The sequence below is a fragment of the Gnatocerus cornutus genome, chromosome 6 (genome assembly GCF_029298725.1).
Source record: "Gnatocerus cornutus isolate USDA-ARS CGAHR chromosome 6, icGnaCorn1.1, whole genome shotgun sequence".
In the NCBI taxonomy this organism is placed as follows: Eukaryota; Metazoa; Arthropoda; class Insecta; order Coleoptera; family Tenebrionidae; genus Gnatocerus; species Gnatocerus cornutus.
Window position 1 is genome coordinate 5,475,972 of NC_142238.1, and position 21,291 is coordinate 5,497,262.

A 21,291-nucleotide genomic window follows, 5' to 3' on the forward strand; every position below is an offset into this window, starting at 1 on the left:
GGAAGTAGTTTCAAACTACAATTTCTACTGTCTAGCGGTGCAATATCAACTCAATATCCTGTATTGAGGAGTGTTGGCGTAGCAGGGGTCCTTTGCTCATAAATATGCTGGAGAAAGTGGCTCGGGATCCGAAACTGCATTTTCAGCGCAAATTCACCCCACATATGACAGTTATGACTTGTTTTACGCCAAACGTGGTTTATATGCGAACAGATAAATCTACTAGCGAAAAACGTTATTCTTCAGTTTTGATTACTCAAATTTTTAAGCCTAAACGTAGCAATTAACCTATTTCAACTATCTCAAGAAGTAAAATCATCCGAAATAGACCTTGCGCAGAATTGAGGTCTTTAAACATTACGATCTACCGTCATCATCGATGCCAAGTCGAGCATCGTCTTCAATGAAATAATATTAGTGATATTATGTTTGGCAGCATTTGTCGCGCGCATCTGCAAGATCACCTCCATTTTTCCGTCGTTTTATAATCCGGATTTACGACAGCAATCGACAGATGTAGCCCAGTAATGAGGTGTAAAAATGTCTGCAAATTCAAACACATAATTAAACGCATTATTAATATCGCCATATTTAAGGCGAGTGCCAAGACATTTTTCTTATGGAGAATCCCATGTAAAGTATCGTCTAAATATTTCGCTTATTTTTTAATGTATCAGTTTCGTTCTTATTCTCAACTGCTTGTATTCATATTTTCTTCTAAAACTAAGAATCAAACATTGGAAAAAACATTTAATTTAAAAGTTAAAGGACTTGAAAATTCGATAATTTAGGGGTAGTTTTACGAATAGAAGTTTATGTCCGATTTTTGTGAATTTTTAAACTTAGAATTAGTAAAGAATACTTTCAAAATCACTTTCCCGCTAAATTTAAATCGATATCATTAAAATTGGTCTAGTTATGAGTGAGATAAACTAAAAATTTTTCAATCGAAGCTCTGAGCTTTGCAGATAATTTACGACTATGGTGATTTATAACCGAACCCTCATTTGCGGTTTCTTGACCAGCTTTGGAAGTTGTAAATCAAGGGATTTCTTCTAAAATTTTTACCTGCTTGTTTCGCACAGAGGATAATAAAATGGTTACAATTAGAAGAGCGTTATTAAAAGTGCTAATAAGTACAAGCACATCGAAGTTTCATAATGCTTGATGTATGAAATTATAGAAACAACTATGTAGTATGAAAATTCATTTAATTTATTGTCATGTTTTCAACTAAAGTCTTTCAATGACACACGAATTAATTTCTCGACTATTTCACGGTGTTGGACGTAAAATTTAGAAAATGAAATTTAATAAAATAGTAATTTATTATTATTTTTCTTATTACATATTTTATTATTTATGTTTATTTTTTTCTTATTTCACTAGAATTTAAAAGTCCATCAATGAATAAAAAATGTTGAATGAAACAAAATTGTTTTGAATGGTATGACTCTATGGAGCGACCTGACCGGATGCAATTTACCTGATGTTTGCAATATTGGATTAGAGTTTATCTAAGAAACTGACCGGAGTTTTACTAGGTGATGACAATTTCTTTCATTTTGCCGCCGGCCGGTTCAACTTTTACTGAAAAACCCACTAAATCTTGTTCCTTTGAGAACAATATAAATTTTTTTTGGGAGAATAAAAAGGTTGACTTCTGGTAACTAGAAAAAAATGGAACATACATACAAATTCAAATCATAATTGGTATTACCAAATCCAAGGGCAGTTAAGAATAACACGAAAAAAAATGTGTATTCTGGGTGTTTGGTTTGGACAAGAAAGTGATATGAAATATGAATATATTTATGAAGACCCAACTTTTTGGAAAAAAAAATGGAACCAAAATTGATTAAGTTTTATTTTGATCACATGTTGCTGGAATTAATTGACTCTAGGAAACAAAGATTGTCTATTCCGATCTGCCGTCATTGAGTTTGTATTACCTATGTATTAGTTAATTGTCAATATTGTAAATAAGTACCTATTATGTAAATACCACTTTTCTTATAAATACTTACTAACATGTACATATTATACACATTATTATACTATGTATTTTATATCTTTTGAGTATACCTTCTTACCAAATACGTATCTATTTGAAAACAAATAAAATTAAACATAAAACAGATAAGTTTAGTTTTTTTTAGAAAATTTCTGTTTGGCATTCTAATATTAAATAATACTTTAATCTATTTATTATTTGACTAGTTAAATTATTTTTTGAACAACGTACTAATGTACAGTTGCGGCGGATGAAAAGTAAGACATCGACTTTTCACCCTGTATTTGAAAATTTCAAAAATTATAAGGTGTAAATTAGGTTTTAATCAAGGATCGCAATGTCACTGTCAACAAAAAATAAACCAAAGTTGTCCCAAACATATTTAAAATGCCCCAACTCACAGAATTGCAAAAAGCTCTGATTCTAGCTCGTTTGATAGATGTTGATAGATAATGCAAATAAAGTTGGTGTCAATATGAAAACGATATTACGTGCAAAACGTTAGTTTTGAGAGACGGGAACCATCCGAAGAAGCAAGGAACTGGTTGAAGAAAAATATCAACCCCGGACGAAGACGTGGTATTAGCAAATTTTCTTCGCAAAAACCCCTTTTCAACTGCAGTCCGAGCCCAGTCAGCAATTGTTTACAGGACAATAGGGCGCAAACATTACCTTGGCCGGCAAAGAGTCTCGACCTGAATCCTATTGAAAACATTCGGGGTATCATGACCAAAAACATAAATGAACAAATTTTGCCCAATAATCGCGAAAAATTGATCCAGAGCATTTCGGATAGCTGGCAAATGATACCTGAACATTTCGTTCAACATGCTATTATGTCGATGCCATGGAGACGAAAGTGTTATTCATTCCGGTGATGCTGCAATAAAATATTAATTTTTGTTAACAACATTTAATTTTATTAAATATTTGAAGTTTGAACTAAAGTTCTTTCTTCTACGACACTGAATCGTCCTGTCTCAATGACAATCGAACTGACATTTCAAAAACTTCAATTATAGGTGGTTTTACAAAGACAAAATTTTGAACTTGTCATTTTGTCTTACTTTTCATCCGCCGCAACTGTACTTACAATTTTAAAATAAATTTTTTTGATTCATATTATTTTACCCATGAAGAAGTATTTCTACCAGACAGAGGCAAAATAAGCATTTATCATTTTACAATCACTTTACGATAGCACAGTAAGGGGTGTTGTAAACAGAGGTACCGCTTGACAACCTTCCCGATGTGACAGCTCAGCTCGAATTCTGACCAGCGACGAGTCTTGGCACTCGCCTTAATGTCCGCTTGTAAATCTGCCAGATGAAAGCGAAACGTCCAAAAGGAAAACTCGTCGCTTGCTAATTCTTCATATTTTCCGTTTATCTTTACTAATGAAATAAACAGATCGCTATAAAAGTTTAATCGTGCCCCACTTATTAAAAATAAACTGAATTAGCATTTTGGGCTCGGCGAAATGCGCCTATTTTTGACAAGTCTGATGAATGATACATGTTGCTGTTTATCACCTTCAATCAGTGTCTAATGAGTACGCAATGCTTTGATTAATTGTCATTGTTGTGTCTATCGGCACCATAAAAGTGGAAAAAAATTTCACCTACAAGACACAAGTGTAAGCATCTCAACAATTCGGATTATTGGCAAGAACAGGCGACTTGTTCCCTGGAATCCTGTCATTTATATTCCTCAAGAGACTACAAGAAAACAGACAAAGCCAGCCGCTGGAAAATACGATGATTGATCCGAAACAGAAGTTATTGACATTACAGAGTGGACTATTGTTTGAATTTGGCAAAGAAGGGATCATCCGCTTACCATTTGATGCGTTTATTTTGTCATCGCGTTTGATTGACTGGAGAGGATAAAAATTGCGCGTTATAGGCCAATTAATGACACTGTATAAACAGATATAGAATCTACCGGAATTAATGCTACAAAATTTACGACAAAAATTCTTCCCACAAGAAAATTCCGCGTAATATCGACCATGTGGCCACATTCTACATCTTCTGGAGCAGAATTCGAGTTGACAAGCTCAAGAGACTGTTAACTAACTCCGCAAAGATTACATTACCAAAAAAATTCCCCAACTTGTTTAAGTTTAAAACTTGCAGCACGCTTAACTCAACATCCGAAAAAGAGGTTCTGCAGCACCATCACACGCTCATCCTCATTGTTCCGAAACTGATTGAACATCAATTCTGCGTTCCATTGCAGCGATTACCCACTTTATTTATAGCATTGCGAACACAGTTCGCGTCGAAAAAATTCTTCTGACAAAAGTCTTTTGGTAATAATAAACAGAGCTATTTGCATTTCCATTGCTGCCGAAGGCGACAAGCTCTATGCTATAGAGACACATTTAAATGTTGTGACTATTAGTGTGAGCTATTTCGTATAGCAAAGTGGATTCGCCTGTAAAAACACCCCCAAACTTTAAAATTTTTATGTCAGAGACATCGGTATTCGCCGGAAGTGATCTAGTTCGGGTTATAAAATATTTTATGACGGTCGAACTTACGAGTACTCTAAACTTATACAAAGAGGACCATTCTCACCTATATTTCCAGAGTTTTAGTGTTGTGAGTGCACCAGATTTTATATAGTTTTCAAATAACTTTATTTGAACGCGATTTATGTCGGTATTCTTTCAGCGAAATTAGAAGTTGCAGTTTGTTATTCTTGAGATTCCTTCATTTTTCAACGGGTTAAACCAGAAATGAACGCTAAATTTATGGCTTGTTAAATTAGTCTTAATTAATGGTAATTTCTCCTTGATTAGCATTTTTTTTGAAGTTATTAGATGTTTACATTTCACTATCATGAGTTTATTTAAAATTTCCAATCGAATTAATGTTATGGCTATTAATATCTCCCGTACGTATAAATCTAAACCTGTCTTGAAGATTCTTCACTATTAGCTAGAACGTATATCATCGCAATTAATTAAATCTTTAATTTCGCCAATAGTCACAAAGTAGCATTGTTTGTGAAGACACCAGTAGCATTATCAGTACGGAATGTTATTCCCACGGGTTGTAAGAAACCGTTCGTTGTGAATAATGTATCCTGCTGAGCAAAGCCAGACTGTGTCAAATCATAAATTAATTAACTCACCATATATAAAATCGCTTAATTATTCAGATGAAGGCTTTAATCCTTTACGTCGTCTTGTCAAGCGCTTTTTTAATGTCAGTTTAGTATGAGCGTGAGCGAGAATTTGCAACAGTTTGGTCAGATTGTACTCTTATTAGCAGAGGAATAAGAGCAATGAAAGTTCGTGTAGAAATAAACGATTTCGAATATTATCATTTATCAAGTATTTTTTAACCGTAATGCCAATTCTCGCCGATTTCACCTTTAGGTTTCGTATTTCGTACTTCTTATTGGAGATCATAGATACCCTACATTCCATTAAAATTCCTGCAAGTACCGAAATGACGCAACAGAAAACCATCATCATTATTTTCTTCACTTGATGTTAATTAAAATTATATTTAAAAAATTGTTCACTTCGCTGACGCGCCTTGGCCAATTTTCGTTACCCGTTATGTCCTGTATTTCTCCATGTCATTATTCTTTACATTATCGGTTGTTAATCTATGTAAATCATAAGTAGACTTAGAACGAGTCGATTTATTTATTTAACACTCTAGAATTGTTGGTGCTAATCCTTTGACATTCAAAGAACAACGTCTTTTCCCACAATCACCTGCACCTCGTTATGTACTTCAATGGACGAGACAATAAATCACTTTTTTCTAGCAAGTTTTTTGATTATTGTTATCTTCCGGAGAACCACCACCTTGACCATTATAGTCCATTTACTATTTCGATCTAAGAAGCTGTGATACTGGTATTCCCAGGCACCTTACAAGGAGCAGACTTTAATTGCTGCTGGAGAAAAAGCACGCGATAATTAATTAAGTCTGAAGATTGTTGCGTCGCTTCTGCGGTTATTGCCTGAGTTTTTACCATGAAGAAGGAGCGAGTGTTATAAATTTGCAATTACAAATTGTTGGATTTGTTTATATTCGAGACGGTGCACGCAGAGGATGTTTGAGCATGCAAACTGACAAACTTCTATGTTAGTTGGAAGTTTCTGGAAAGAAATAAAACAAAACAACATTGTGACAAGCTGTAGATGCAGTTGAGCCACCCTTATAGGGTAAACGTGTGAGGTTTATGCTTGCGATGCCACGATTCTTTATTACGTCCATCATTAAATATGCTAATGTGTCGCAATTTAAATCGTTCTTGCATGCACGTTCGTAAATCTGATGTTTATCATTAAATACCTTTAAAATTAACTGTTGACATTTTGACAGCTATAAATTGCGTCCATTTCGATGTGACCTTTACAAGATCGTATCTGAAAAATTATTACCCTTGTCGTTGCATTTAAGTTCACTTCCAATCATGTGAATTTCGCAATCCGGCATCTTCAATTATTCAGTATAAATTAAATAAGTCACACATATCAAACTGCTTTTCGCTACATAAATTATTTATAATCTCTGGAATTGCACACATACACCTTTCCAAAACAAATAATATTTGTGATTTATGAGTTTACGACAACAGTGCATGGGAATTTGTGAGGTCAACATGGGGAAAATATGAAAGCTCAATCTTGTTCAGTGAATTAAGCAATTAGTGTGCTTTTTTAAATCAAGACTTTAGACATACATCTGAATCTTTACACCAATTAAAAACCACCTCTTACCACGATGAATATTTATAGCGACCAATCAAAATCAATCATAATATTTATCTAAATTACCGTGTTCCCTTTTCAACTACTTAGTTGCTCAAAGATCAATTAGCACTGATAGATTGCTGAGATAAGATCATGTAAAGCAGTGACAGCAACATTGCAGCTGATATTTAATTGGTTTTTATCAAGAGTTGCAAGTTATGTATTTTGTACAAGGTGTTTATAAATGTTTCTAGCATCAAGGGTGGCTATGTAATGTTATAGAAATTTGCCGCTCGTTACAAATGTGAGTTTCAATTTTTCGACTGACATTTGCAGTTAACCTCAAACATGAAGTAAAGTAAGTTTTGAAAGAAAAAACTGTTCTAATTGTGGTTTAACACCTGAAAATTAAAAACTTGGGCATAAAATAGTAACTAAAACGTCATTGACGTAAGTAACATTATAAAAAAAATTCAAGATAAGTAGTGATACAAAGCCGGTTCTAGACCGGAAGTCGTAATCTCGAGCGCCCGTCCGGTGATGTATTGCTGGTCATCTACCAATCAGGCGCACAGATGGTGTCGGCGGCTCTTCCGGCGTATTGCTGGTCATCTGCCAATCAGGTGGCGGGTGATTTAAAAATTTGACAGATGGCGGTGGGAATTTGACAGCTGGTGGCGGGAAATTGAAATGTGTAGCCGGTTGGAGGCGCCGCGAGCCGATAAACAGTTCAATTTGCGCGTGCGCGGCTAAACGGCGGGAAATTTAAAAATTTGACAGATGGCGGTGGAAATTTGACAGCTGGCGGCGGGAAATTTGAATTGACAGATGGCTGTAAATTTGACATTTGATCGTTCAAGATGGCGTCTTTAATTGTGACAGCTGGTAGAGGATCAAGATGGCGGTGACGGTTTGGGTGACAATCATAGAGGGCGCTAGAGAGAGAGCAAAAAATTCAAAAAAATTTGAGTGCGGTTCTCGGAAAAAATTGCAATTTCTCGGAAAAAAATATTATAATTTCTCGGAAAAAACATGTAAAATAGTTCGTTATTTGGGTGTGGTCATTTGGTCTGATTTCCGCGTTTCTCGGAATAACCGCAAACATTGATAACAGACCAAACTAGATGTTTTCAAACAAGACAAAAATTTAAAATAGTTCGCAGGGTATAAACAAGGTGTTTGAGATTTTCAGTCGCTGCTTGTATTTTTTATGAGACTTTTGGTGGGTCGTATGTACGATTTTCTGTAGCGGGATATTTAAAAATGGTGGAGTGCACGCCATCTATCCATCGTGGTGTGGTAGAAATCTGTATTATCGATTAAAAAATTTTCTGGAAATATGTAAAAAGTGTATGGGGCAATGACACTATTATAGCGATCGAGTACCTATATAATAATAAATTAATGAAAAAAAAAAATTCTGCAGATCGTCTAATGTATGCAGGAATCTGCAAATCGATCAACATTAGTAGATGTCATATTTTTAGCGCAAATTTTGAATTCGATAAGAGGTGTGTGAGTGGGTGGTGCGTGCAAATATAAATCCAATTGAACTTCCGTAATTTACAAGTATTCAAAATGAATACGCAAACAAGAGAAGAAGTCAAATCAATTATTAGAAACCGATGGCCTAATCTTAAATTTGTAAGTTTATGATCTTTATATAATATATTTATGTTTTATTTTAACCTATCTTTATCAGTTTGTCTTGGTGTCTCTTGAAAAACTCCCTGAAGATGCTGAAATTCTCAATATATCAGGGTGTGAACTAGGCAGTGTAGGTTGTATAAACAATACATGGGGCCTACATATTTACCATAAGGTGAGTTCCTTTTTTCATATATTTTCAATTCAAGGAATTTATTTTTGAATATCTTCACAGTATCCTGAGACAATTCGAAGGCGTGGAAGACCACGGAAAAGGAAGCCTTCTTTTCAATTTATTGCTTTGTAAATATATTATATACAAATAAAATTAAATAAAAGTATAAAGTTTTATTTATTATTCAAAATAAAGGGCGTGCAATATAAGCAATAAAGAATTACTTAACTAATTACATATATGAAAAGCGTGTTTGGCGTTTTTAGGTAAGGAGTCGTCGTAAATAGCCTGTTCAGAATACGATTTTTCTACATTTCATAATTTGAATTTAAATTCGAATCTAACGAATAAATTGTGTTAAATCAATCTTTATGCGGTAAATGATGTTAATATAGATGTTAGTGTTAAAATCAAGACATTGATATTATTACCTCTATTTTTGTGCTTCAACTTCCTCGACTGTGGCATGTATGAATTTGATCCTGCTGATATTTTAACGAATTTGTCGATTGAGAGAGTTAGAAATAAAATTGAATCAAGTTGCCATCCACTTCCAGACGATTCAAAATTGCATGTCTGCGAATGAAAAAATCGGGTTCGAGAGACCTCAATTTACCCTCAGAAAGGTAAAAGATACTTCGGGAATGCTTTTCCAACAAAAATCTTCACAAAATCACAATGCCAGTTGGCTATAACAGATGTCAGATTAATTACGACGTAATTTAAAATTTGTTTAAGAAACAACAAAAAGGGGACCAGAGGGTTAAAGGAGCTCTATGATTTGAATTCCAAGGTACAGAGTAGTTGTAGTAATTTAAATATTATTTTTAAAGTGCAATCAACCAAGTTAGTGACTTTCGAATCGATTCTTAAGGTTGATATTGAAGCCGCAAGTGGTTTTCCTGCAGATACGAAAGCATATTGCATTCACCGCAAACGTTGATATTTCTAATTTTATCATTTTAATTATGAATTTGTATTAATTAAGCTTGTAGAAGGTGACAAAAGTGTTCGAAACACAAATTTTATTTCTTATAAATTTTATTATTACATATCCAATTATATAAATAATGTGCATTATTGGCGCTACAAATACATAGTTTTTTATTTCCTGAAGCATATTCATGATACATGCAGAACGGAATGGCCTTTGGAAATTTCTCGATGCATTGAATTGTGGTGTTGACGTCTTTTTCTATATTAATAATTTCAGGAGACCATGTAATGGTGTCGGTGTGATATTTGAAGTAGTCTTTTAAGAAAATTACATTCATTCTTCCTTTAACGTAGATCACATCGACCCGCTCACCATGTTCGGAATCGAAATGATATCCTAAAATGTTGTCGATTTCTTGGTATGGAATTATTCCTGAAGTGTATCGTATCATGTGATGCGATTTTTCTAAATAGTTGACTTGTCGACGCGATTCTGGATCAAGTGATTGGTACGGTATTGGAGACTTGAAAAAGTAATGGCTGATCTGTTTTCCGTCGAACAGTGTAAGCTCTTTCGGAATAAATTCAGGAATACAAAATCCTTGGATGTCACACACGATAATCTTCATTATTAATTATTTCGTAGAGAGCTGAGGAAATCACCAACACATCAATATTATCAGCTAGCTAGCTAGCTAACAACTAACTTCTTTTTCTTCTAGATGACAAATAAAGTACCTATTGATAATGATTATGATTGGTCTAAATTTATTCCTACTACATACCTAATAAGATCTAATTTAATCACCATCATTCTTACGGGAGTCGTCGCAGTAAATTGATGGTCTTCTTTTTCTTTTTACATTTTTTGCATTTGGTTTTAAATCTCCATTTGATGGGGGGAATAATCACTTTTAGTTTATTATACAAAAGATGTATTTTTTTTATTTCACTCATTACACTATAAAATGAAATTTTTTTATCGATGTATCTGTTGCACGTAAGAATAAGATCGATATAAAATTTATAGATGACACTTTTCTCGATGTTGGTGTTGATGGTGATGTTGTTGTTGTTGTTGTTGTTGTTGTTGTTGATGATGATGATGTTATCATTATTTTTTTGAAGAAAATCGGAAAACGAACAATACGCATCATTCTCAATGTTACTTATTGAAATTTTGATTGCATCTTCACAACAAAATTGATCCATTTTCAGAAACACTCTTCGACACTTTATTCATTCTATACGTAGAAACACTGACTGATTTTTGTCTTAATATGATCTTTCATATAGTTTCCTCTTTCGACAATGCTCTATCTCTTCGTAATGAGACTGATCCAAAATTTATGATGAAAAATAGTGTGACAGCTCATATATTTGAGAGTTGCAACCTTTGAAATAAGATCAAGATTTTTTTGTACCAAAATTTTTATTCAAATACATATTGTATAATATTTATTGTCATCAAAAATGGTAAAAATAATAATCTTTATATGAAAACTGATAGTAAAAAAGAGGGAGAAATGTTATATAAATGATCTTCCATAAATCAAATTAAATCAAATTATTTGTGTGTGTGTTGCTATGAACAATAACAGTAGTGATACTAGCAGTAGTAGCAATAACGGTAGCAGCAGCAGCAGCAGCAGTAATCGTTGTAGTGAAGTGATTAGACAGAAAAAGTTATTACAAGAAATTTTGTATTTTGAAGAAACCAAAATTTATCTACTGGATAAAATTAAATTTCAATTGATTAATTTATCTTCGATTGATTTATTTCAAATTTACAACCAGTTACCAGCAATTTTTAAAGAAGATTCCGATATCAAAAATCATTTACCCTGTTTGGAACATTACTATTGTGACAACGACTACAACGAGAACGTCGATGTAATTGACGGACCACCACCCTCTTTAGAAAATTGCCCCAGGTGTATTGACATCAAACGAAACCATCATCATCATCATCATCATCATCATCATCAACAACAACATCATAAAACACAATAAGAAGATGATGAATATATATGTATTATTTGTTGTATTAATTAACAACATTCTACATGTACAACGTACTTCGGATATAATTGAATGTTATATCTCCATTAGTGATAATTTTAACGATACATGGCCTGATAATTGGATGATGATGAAAAATATGGGGCGAGATTTTCAACTTTCAATTTTTCAAGATGAAGAAAATAATTTCGATTACGATTCATCGATATCGGCAACCGAGACGACGACGACGATGTCACCAACAATAACGAGTATGATGACATCATCAAATCGAACAATATTTTATAAATTAAGATTTGTTTTTCAAAATCGATCTTATTTCGATTCTGATTGGATTAAATTATCAAATTCGTTATTTATTCCACCAACACAATTATCACAGTCAGCGGAAGTACCAATAACTACGTCTTCAATTTCAATAATAAAACCATCAGAACCGTCAATGAATTTTTCATCTGTATGGAATAATGTTGTAAATAATATTTTTAATGAATTTGATGAAAAAGTAAAATTAGCAAAATGCAAACATTACAATGATTTCTTGTTAGTTATATCGATTATTGAAATGTCTCTAATCGTACTACTTTCAGGCTTACTTACATTTACATACAATAAATTAAATAGAAATCAAATTGTACAATATGAATTGTAGTAATACATAGGTGCCTACAGCTTCTATTGTAATGATAAATATGTTTGTACTATGTAATTATAAATACATATGTATTTGATTTCAATATAGATATATAAAGACGTAACTACGATTTTTTTCTTAGTTAAACACTTCATCTTTACGAATAAATAATGATGAAAACGACTTTGTTATTAGTTTTGTGGTTATGTTTAAATCGCATGATAATTTATGGGAATTATCTCAACAGTAATAGTGAAGATGAAAAGAAAATTGTAGTTCATTATTTGTATAAATATGGGTATCTTTTCGGTGATAGTACTGACGAATCATCATCATCATTATCATCATCAGACTCCTTATCATTATTAGAAAATAATTACGAAAAAATAAGATCTGCTTTATTTGAATTTCAAGAATTCTACAGCTTAAATTCGACTGGAGAGATTGATAACGAAACATTAAAATTTATCGAACGTCCTCGTTGTGGTATACCGGATACCTTATCGGATTTTAATGTAAAGAAAGATAAAATATGGCATCACATGAACCTCACGTGGCGTGCATATATGAGAGATGAAAAAATTAAAAAAATTATTCGTGAAGCATTTCAAATTTGGGAGCAAAATACCAATTTTAAGTTTATCGAAGAGAATTTCAGCAGATTTCCAAATATTTTTATTACATTCGCCAACGGTGTGCATTCTTATTTCATACATCGAAGACCCTGCTCTAGTAAATTAGATGGAGAAGGAGGAGTTTTAGCACATGCTGATTATCCTAATCATTCAAATGTATCGGAAGTGCATATTGATTCAGCGGAAAGATGGAATTTTTACGATAACCCAAACGAAAATGATTTAGATTTTTTGTCTGTTATTCTTCACGAAATCGGACATACCTTAGGATTACAACATTCATATATAAATTCATCTATTATGTATGCTTATTATCAACATGGTAAAAAATCTTTAGATACTGATGATATACGAGCAATTGAAAATTTATATGGAACATATTTGCCTACTACCAAAAGCATTAACCAGAAGAATGAAAATACTTTTCCAACTACTGCTACAACAACAACCACTACTACTACAGCTACCACTAGTATCAGCTCATCTTCATCGAGTTCAGGACAAAATGAAACATATCCGGATTTGTGTAAATTAAATAAAAAAATCAGTACGTTTTTAATTGTAAAAAACCATTTTTATATTTTTTACAAAAAATGGGTATGGTTAATCGAAATTGGAAAAAATTCATATACGAAACCAATGTTAATTACTGATTGGTTGAAATTTCTTCCATTGGATTTTAAGGAAATTTCTGTAATATTTCAATTGCCTTCAAATAATGAAGAAAAAGTAATGATTATTGTAAAAAATCAAATTTATATCGTAAAATTACCTCAATTAACATTATCAAGTAAAAATAATAACCCGATAACTGTAGAAAAAATGTTTAACATTTCATCACCAATTCGTTCAGCATTAATGACTTATTCTGGTGATGTGATATTATTTCTGGATCATAATAAATTTGTAAACATTAATCCGTGTTCTAATAAAATAAATAGTGTCGGCTTGATATCGGAACGATTTCCAGGCGTTCCTGCACATAAATTATTAGGTGCAATACGATGTGTTAACGGAAAAATGTACTTTTTTAATAAAATGAATTTCTTTGAGTTCGATGAATTTTTAAATGCGGTCACACGATCCGCTATCAAAGATTTGTCGATATTCGGAATAAATTGCCCCAATGAAAACATTTTGATTCAAATTAAGAATTTACTATCTCGGCTTGTAACATTCGAAAATAAAGAAGAAGAAGGAGAAGAAATAGAAGATGATAATGAGTAAATTAAAAATTTTAATTATACTTATATTATACTTATATTTTTTATAAGTTTTATAAATAAAATGCTAATAAAACCACCGTTTTTTATCAAATTAGTTTAAAGGATTTTGTAAAAATACGAAGTTGTGGTAAAAGTGGTTTCCGTGTTTTATAAAAAACATTCTGTTAGTGGTAATGTTTCCGTCTTATCTGTAGAAAATATTACATCACCAACTCGATCAGTGTTAACGGTTTTTAATAATATGAATTTAATTGTGTTCACCCGATCGAATATTAAAGATTTGTCGATATTCGAAATAAATTGTTCTAATGAAAAACAATTTGATTTAAATTATCCCAATTTGTCAGAATGATGAGTAAATCAGATTTTAACTTTATTACTGATTAATGAAATATTAAGGAAAACTACAGCTTTTTATCAAATTAGTTCATTGGTTAGGTTTTCCGTTCAATTACGTAATTTATGGTAATCGTGGTTTCCCAGATTTATTAAAAAACGTTCCCTCAGTGGTAAAGTTCCGTGTTTTATATTCTTATATTTCCAGTCGAATCAATTGCAATAAGTCGTGCTGTCGTTTGCTAATCAATCAATCAATTACAGTAAAAATGAGTGGTTCAGCTCCAAAATCGTTGCAAAACTTAACGTTTATACAAATAATAAAATCTTTTCCATTTGGAAATAGCATTGTTAATTTATACAATATTTTACCGACAATTTTATGGTACGATTTTCTCAAATTTTATTGGACTGAAAGACTTGAGAATGATATTATAATCTCCGTTGAAAATGCTGAAAGTGGTACCGAATTTGCTAATTGTCAATGTGAAAATTGTCTTAATCAAAATTATACGTGGGGTGAAAGAGTGAAGTGTGAAAACTTTATGAAACTACTGATATACCAAAACCCTTATTATAATGAATACGGACTACATATTCGAAATATTCAAAGATACAAGTACATTTGCATAAATTTCGATTTTTATGATGTTACGTTTGGTGATGATGAATACCTCTGTATGTTTGGAGTATGTTTTAAATGTGTGGACCACATAATTTCATTAAACGTTACATCTTATTCAGATTTTAGTATTAAACTAAAAAAAGTTGTTTTACATTATGTCATAAAATCTACTAAATTGTACCAATACGTAGGTGATTCTGGGTCTTGGTGTGGATGGTGCATCAACAAACCATTATTTTCAATACAGTCATTTAAAAGGTGTTGTATTAAATTACATTTGAAAAAATATACATTAGCAAGTACTGTACATATTTCATCGTCTTCTTCCTCTTCTTCGGTGGTTTCTACCGATGATGAAATATTTTAATTTTAGAACCAATCAAATTTACGCTTTTGCTTATCATTTTTGTGTGACGTAATAAATTATTTCATACAAGGAGATCTATTATTCATTTCAGTTTCAGACACTTCATTCTAGTTTTACTGTCCGCGTGCATTACTTAAATCATTAAAATGAATTCCAATCATCATAATACTCTTCAGTCATTAAATGACACCGCTTCATGCACATTGCCCAATCGTGTTCGGGCAAATGAAGACTTAGTAGTTGATCATTCGTATAAAATTATTAATATAAAGTGTATTAAAACAAAATTTGGAAATTCGGTTGTTTGTTCTGTTGATGGAAAAGGTGATCTCTTTTTACCCAAACGTTTGGCGCAAAACTTTTTGGATAATTCCGAGCTTCGAAATTATTTGTTGAGCGGTAAAGGATCAAGTATCATCTTCAGAGGGCAGAAAGACGTTGGTAAGGCAGAAAAGGCCAACGTTTTTGAATTTGAGAAACATGAATAAATCAACGAAACTATCATCATCGTCGTCGTCATCGTCATCATCAGCATCTTCATCAACATCATCTACTAGCATGGATGAACAAATCAAGAACATAGAAAACATGTTGAACAATATTTCTTTGGATTCGAAAGAAAATGTGACCGAAATCAATGAAGAAATTGCAAAGTCAACAAAAGAATGTAAAAACCTATTGTTGAGTTCATCAAAATCTGTCTGGGAAAAACGCAAAAATCAAACAAAATTTATTCAACTCCAATGTTTAAAACATTTACTAGACGAAAAACTACAAGCATTTTCCCATCATCATCATCAACCTCAAGGAAGTGGACTGCAGCAGCACCAGCACCAGCAATCAACATCATCATCAACATCAGCTCCACTACGAAGGTTATCTCTAATCAAAGTAAGTAGTCTTTATTTTAACTAAATTTTGGTATTAATTTCTCCTTTACAGCCATTATTGGCGTTCAAATCGCGCGTTGAGACCTACATTCTCTACAACCATAACCATGTGGAACTTTTCGAGTTGTTGGTTGATTCGATGAATATGATTAAAGATTTGTTACATAAAAAAATTAAACAATTGGGTGCTATCAAATTTAATTTGGAATTATGTAGCAAATATGTGTTACGGCTGGCGGATGATGATAAAGTCAACGGAGAAAATAAATACTTTACTACTGAAAATAAAATATTTTTGAAAACAACAACGAATGAGAAACTACACGATATTTTGACGCTTTTATTTCGAAATCTCATTGCCCAAGTAAGTACTTACATGTCTTATTATTATTAGTATTAATTTAATTTTTCATTCGCAGACATGTAATTTTGAATCATCTGGAAGTGGATGGCAACTTGATTCAATTTTATTTCTAACTCTCTCAATCGACAAATTCGTTAAAATATCAGCAGGATCAAATTCATACATGCCACAGTCGAGGAAGTTGAAGCACAAAAATAGAGGTAATAATATCAATGTCTTGATTTTAACACTAACATCTATATTAACATCATTTACCGCATAAAGATTAATTTAACACAATTTATTCGTTAGATTCGAATTTAAATTCAAATTATGAAATGTAGGTATTGTGAAAAATCGTATTCTGAACAGGCTATTTATTGCTTTATTGTTTATTTCAGCTTTAAAAATGGGCACGACAGAATACATTTAATTCAAATACATCACTTTGCACTTTTAAAATTAATAAAAGCTTTATCATCTTTTGACAATAAACGATTTATTAGTTTGAATAAAATTAATTCACTTTCGTGGGGATCATTATTCAATTTATTCTAATCATCACATTGATGATCATTCTTATGAAATATTGATAATATTTTTCTCACAGATCACTGCAACGATGAGGACGACGACGACGATGACTATAATAAGAAAAAATATAAGCTCCTTACCAAAAAGCGCCAAACACGCTTTTCATATATGTAATTAGTTAAGTAATTCTTTATTGCTTATATTGCACGCCCTTTATTTTGAATAATAAATAAAACTTTATACTTTTATTTAATTTTATTTGTATATAATATATTTACAAAGCAATAAATTGAAAAGAAGGCTTCCTTTTCCGTGGTCTTCCACGCCTTCGAATTGTCTCAGGATACTGTGAAGATATTCAAAAATAAATTCCTTGAATTGAAAATATATGAAAAAAGGAACTCACCTTATGGTAAATATGTAGGCCCCATGTATTGTTTATACAACCTACACTGCCTAGTTCACACCCTGATATATTGAGAATTTCAGCATCTTCAGGGAGTTTTTCAAGAGACACCAAGACAAACTGATAAAGATAGGTTAAAATAAAACATAAATATATTATATAAAGATCATAAACTTACAAATTTAAGATTAGGCCATCGGTTTCTAATAATTGATTTGACTTCTTCTCTTGTTTGCGTATTCATTTTGAATACTTGTAAATTACGGAAGTTCAATTGGATTTATATTTGCACGCACCACCCACTCACACACCTCTTATCGAATTCAAAATTTGCGCTAAAAATATGACATCTACTAATGTTGATCGATTTGCAGATTCCTGCATACATTAGACGATCTGCAGAATTTTTTTTTTTCATTAATTTATTATTATATAGGTACTCGATCGCTATAATAGTGTCATTGCCCCATACACTTTTTACATATTTCCAGAAAATTTTTTAATCGATAATACAGATTTCTACCACACCACGATGGATAGATGGCGTGCACTCCACCATTTTTAAATATCCCGCTACAGAAAATCGTACATACGACCCACCAAAAGTCTCATAAAAAATACAAGCAGCGACTGAAAATCTCAAACACCTTGTTTATACCCTGCGAACTATTTTAAATTTTTGTCTTGTTTGAAAACATCTAGTTTGGTCTGTTATCAATGTTTGCGGTTATTCCGAGAAACGCGGAAATCAGACCAAATGACCACACCCAAATAACGAACTATTTTACATGTTTTTTCCGAGAAATTATAATATTTTTTTCCGAGAAATTGCAATTTTTTCCGAGAACCGCACTCAAATTTTTTTGAATTTTTTGCTCTCTCTCTAGCGCCCTCTATGATTGTCACCCAAACCGTCACCGCCATCTTGATCCTCTACCAGCTGTCACAATTAAAGACGCCATCTTGAACGATCAAATGTCAAATTTACAGCCATCTGTCAATTCAAATTTCCCGCCGCCAGCTGTCAAATTTCCACCGCCATCTGTCAAATTTTTAAATTTCCCGCCGTTTAGCCGCGCACGCGCAAATTGAACTGTTTATCGGCTCGCGGCGCCTCCAACCGGCTACACATTTCAATTTCCCGCCACCAGCTGTCAAATTCCCACCGCCATCTGTCAAATTTTTAAATCACCCGCCACCTGATTGGCAGATGACCAGCAATACGCCGGAAGAGCCGCCGACACCATCTGTGCGCCTGATTGGTAGATGACCAGCAATACATCACCGGACGGGCGCTCGAGATTACGACTTCCGGTCTAGAACCGGCTTTGTATCACTACTAAGATAGTTATATTCACTATGAAAACAAAGCGGCAAAATAGTGCATGACGGGAATTCCAGAGCCAATTTTAATGCTAGAAACATTTATAAACACCTTGTATATGTTAGTATGTAAAATATCTCGAAAAATGTAACAATTTTAATTTTAGTATGTATAATGTCTTACTTATCCCAGATTCAAAAATTATTAATTTTTTAAATTTAGAATGGATGTAGTAATCTTTGAGTTTAGTGAATTATTTCTTTCAATTTTAGAAGCTTCATAATGTAAGTCCACAAATCACGAGTTAGAAGCGATTAAAGTTTCAGATAGTAAATTTTTGTTCTGAAATGTATAAAGCTCCATATCTCCAAAATTAAAAGCTTTTTTACCTAGGAATCATAAAAATACTTAAAATTCGCATCTAATCAATGATTGATTTTTTTTGAGAAAGAATTTCGACCCAAACAATAAAAATTTTTTAATTTTTGCTTTTTTGGTGCCCATTTGTAAACTAATTGAACTACCGATATCTTTGATATATCTCGAGCTGCTCTTTCGATTGATTCATACTCAAAGTTATTAATAAAAACGACCCCAAAAGGATCCATCGAATTCGGTCAATATCTTGTTTATTTTTGGAGCAAACTTAAGTCATTTGTACTTAATAAACTTAAAATGCAGAATCCAACACAGTGCTAATTTTTCACATACGTCAACAAATAACGGAATTAGAAGTGATTAAAGTTGTAGGTTGTGACCATCATCAGAAAACAAAAATTTTGAAGCTTATATTATGCCGGGTCCGACATGTCCACCCCCAAAATCGTCTTTAATTTTAAAGTTACAATTTTGAAAATTTACATAAGTTCATAGTTGACAAAGCTCTAGAAGTTGACGCAAAAGTTTGTTTTTTATCACGGTTTGGTTGGAGTCGCGACGCCTAAGATGTATAATTTTTAGCGATTTTTGAGTTTTTGCGGAAATATTCGCGAATCAAATTTTTTTTCAACATAACTGTGATACAAATATCTGAGTTTTTATTTTAAATCTAATGCAAATTGTGCGAAAAAAGCGCTGTTTTATCAAGTTAGTTTTCAAAATTCTGACAGCGCAGCGGCAAACTACGTTTACACCAAAAGTCACTTCATTCACTCTTATAAAGGTTAATTTTGATTAACACGGGCATGTTGCACTTTATGAACACCAGAAATCGTTAATTAACATCGACAAAGCGACAATTTCACCAATTAAGACTTTTGTTACAATCTAAAGCGAGCCAAAGGATAGATGTCATTTGTGACACAAGATGTTGACAGATGGATGTAAACGTAGTTCCCAATTTTGACGTAATGAAATTGGAAACTAACTTGATAAAACCGCATTTGTTTCTCAAATTTTGAAGACAATTTGCATTGAATTTAAAATAACAGCTGAGATATTTTTAACACATTTATATTGAAAAAAAAAATTAAATTAGAGGTTGATATCACAAACCCTCACCATTAACTAAAAATTAAATTTTTACGATTTTGGGGGCGGGCTCAAGTGTTGTCGGAGCCTGTCTATAAATTTTGAACAACGAACATTTAGAAAGATGCAGTTTGCGTCATCGTTTTTTTCGCATTTTTTGCTAAGATTCCGCTCTTACATATCCCTAATTCAAAAAATTTCATTTAATAGATTTTCGAATGTAAATCTATTTCAGTGGTTATTTTTTTCAGAACTTCCGGAATTAGGACAGATAGCTAAATCGTCTTCGAAAAAAATTTAAAAGCTAAAAATTACAATGATAATAATAATTATTATAATTTTTCAAGCACCATATCTAAATCTCACTATTATTTACACACAACTTGACATTTCCTATAGAATTTCTCTTATCATCCTTCGTCTCCTTAATCTCGCAGATTTATTGTTCTTAATCTCTTCCGCAGTTGCAAAATTAATTTTGCACTGAGGCATTCGTTATCCTAAAACTCTTCGACAAAAACATTCGTAATTTATGAAGATTATAAAAACACGCCACAGAAGAGATCAAAAAAATGATATGAGTGCATTAATTGTCAATAAAACGATCAAATAAACAAAAATATTAAATCGCATGTTTTGCATTTAATAAATGTTAAAATTCCTCACAAACTTCGATACTGATTTTATGGGTTTTTTATTGATTGTAGTTCCATATTGACATGCAAAATTATTGTAGGCAGAGATAGATGTCATCAAAAGTTGAAGGTTGTGACACTCACATAAAGAAAGCGGTAATAAAATAATAACAATTAAATTAACGACGTACGAAAGAAACGAGTAAAATAAAATCATTCAAGTTTTCATTCGAGGTTAAGGAACTCGCTCCTAATAAGGAAACGTGGACAAATAAATAAAAGTCGTATCAAGAAAATTGCGAATTTTGGTGTCAATAAAAAATAGGTACCTAATAGATAATAACGGATT

The 21,291-nt window shown here is 32.4% G+C and overlaps 1 protein-coding gene across 1 annotated transcript; it reads left to right on the forward strand.

The window, feature by feature from the left end:
* The first annotated feature begins 15,486 nt into the window (after positions 1–15,486).
* Positions 15,487–17,355, forward strand: LOC148172383 (uncharacterized). The gene is made up of 6 exons (XM_088039754.1): positions 15,487–15,613; positions 15,665–15,685; positions 15,738–16,231; positions 16,283–16,594; positions 16,650–16,794; positions 17,184–17,355. The coding sequence occupies exons 1-6, from the start codon at positions 15,487–15,489 to the stop codon at positions 17,279–17,281; spliced, it is 1,197 nt and encodes a 398-aa protein (XP_087895880.1). The 3' UTR covers positions 17,282–17,355.
* The last annotated feature ends 3,936 nt before the right edge of the window (positions 17,356–21,291 follow it).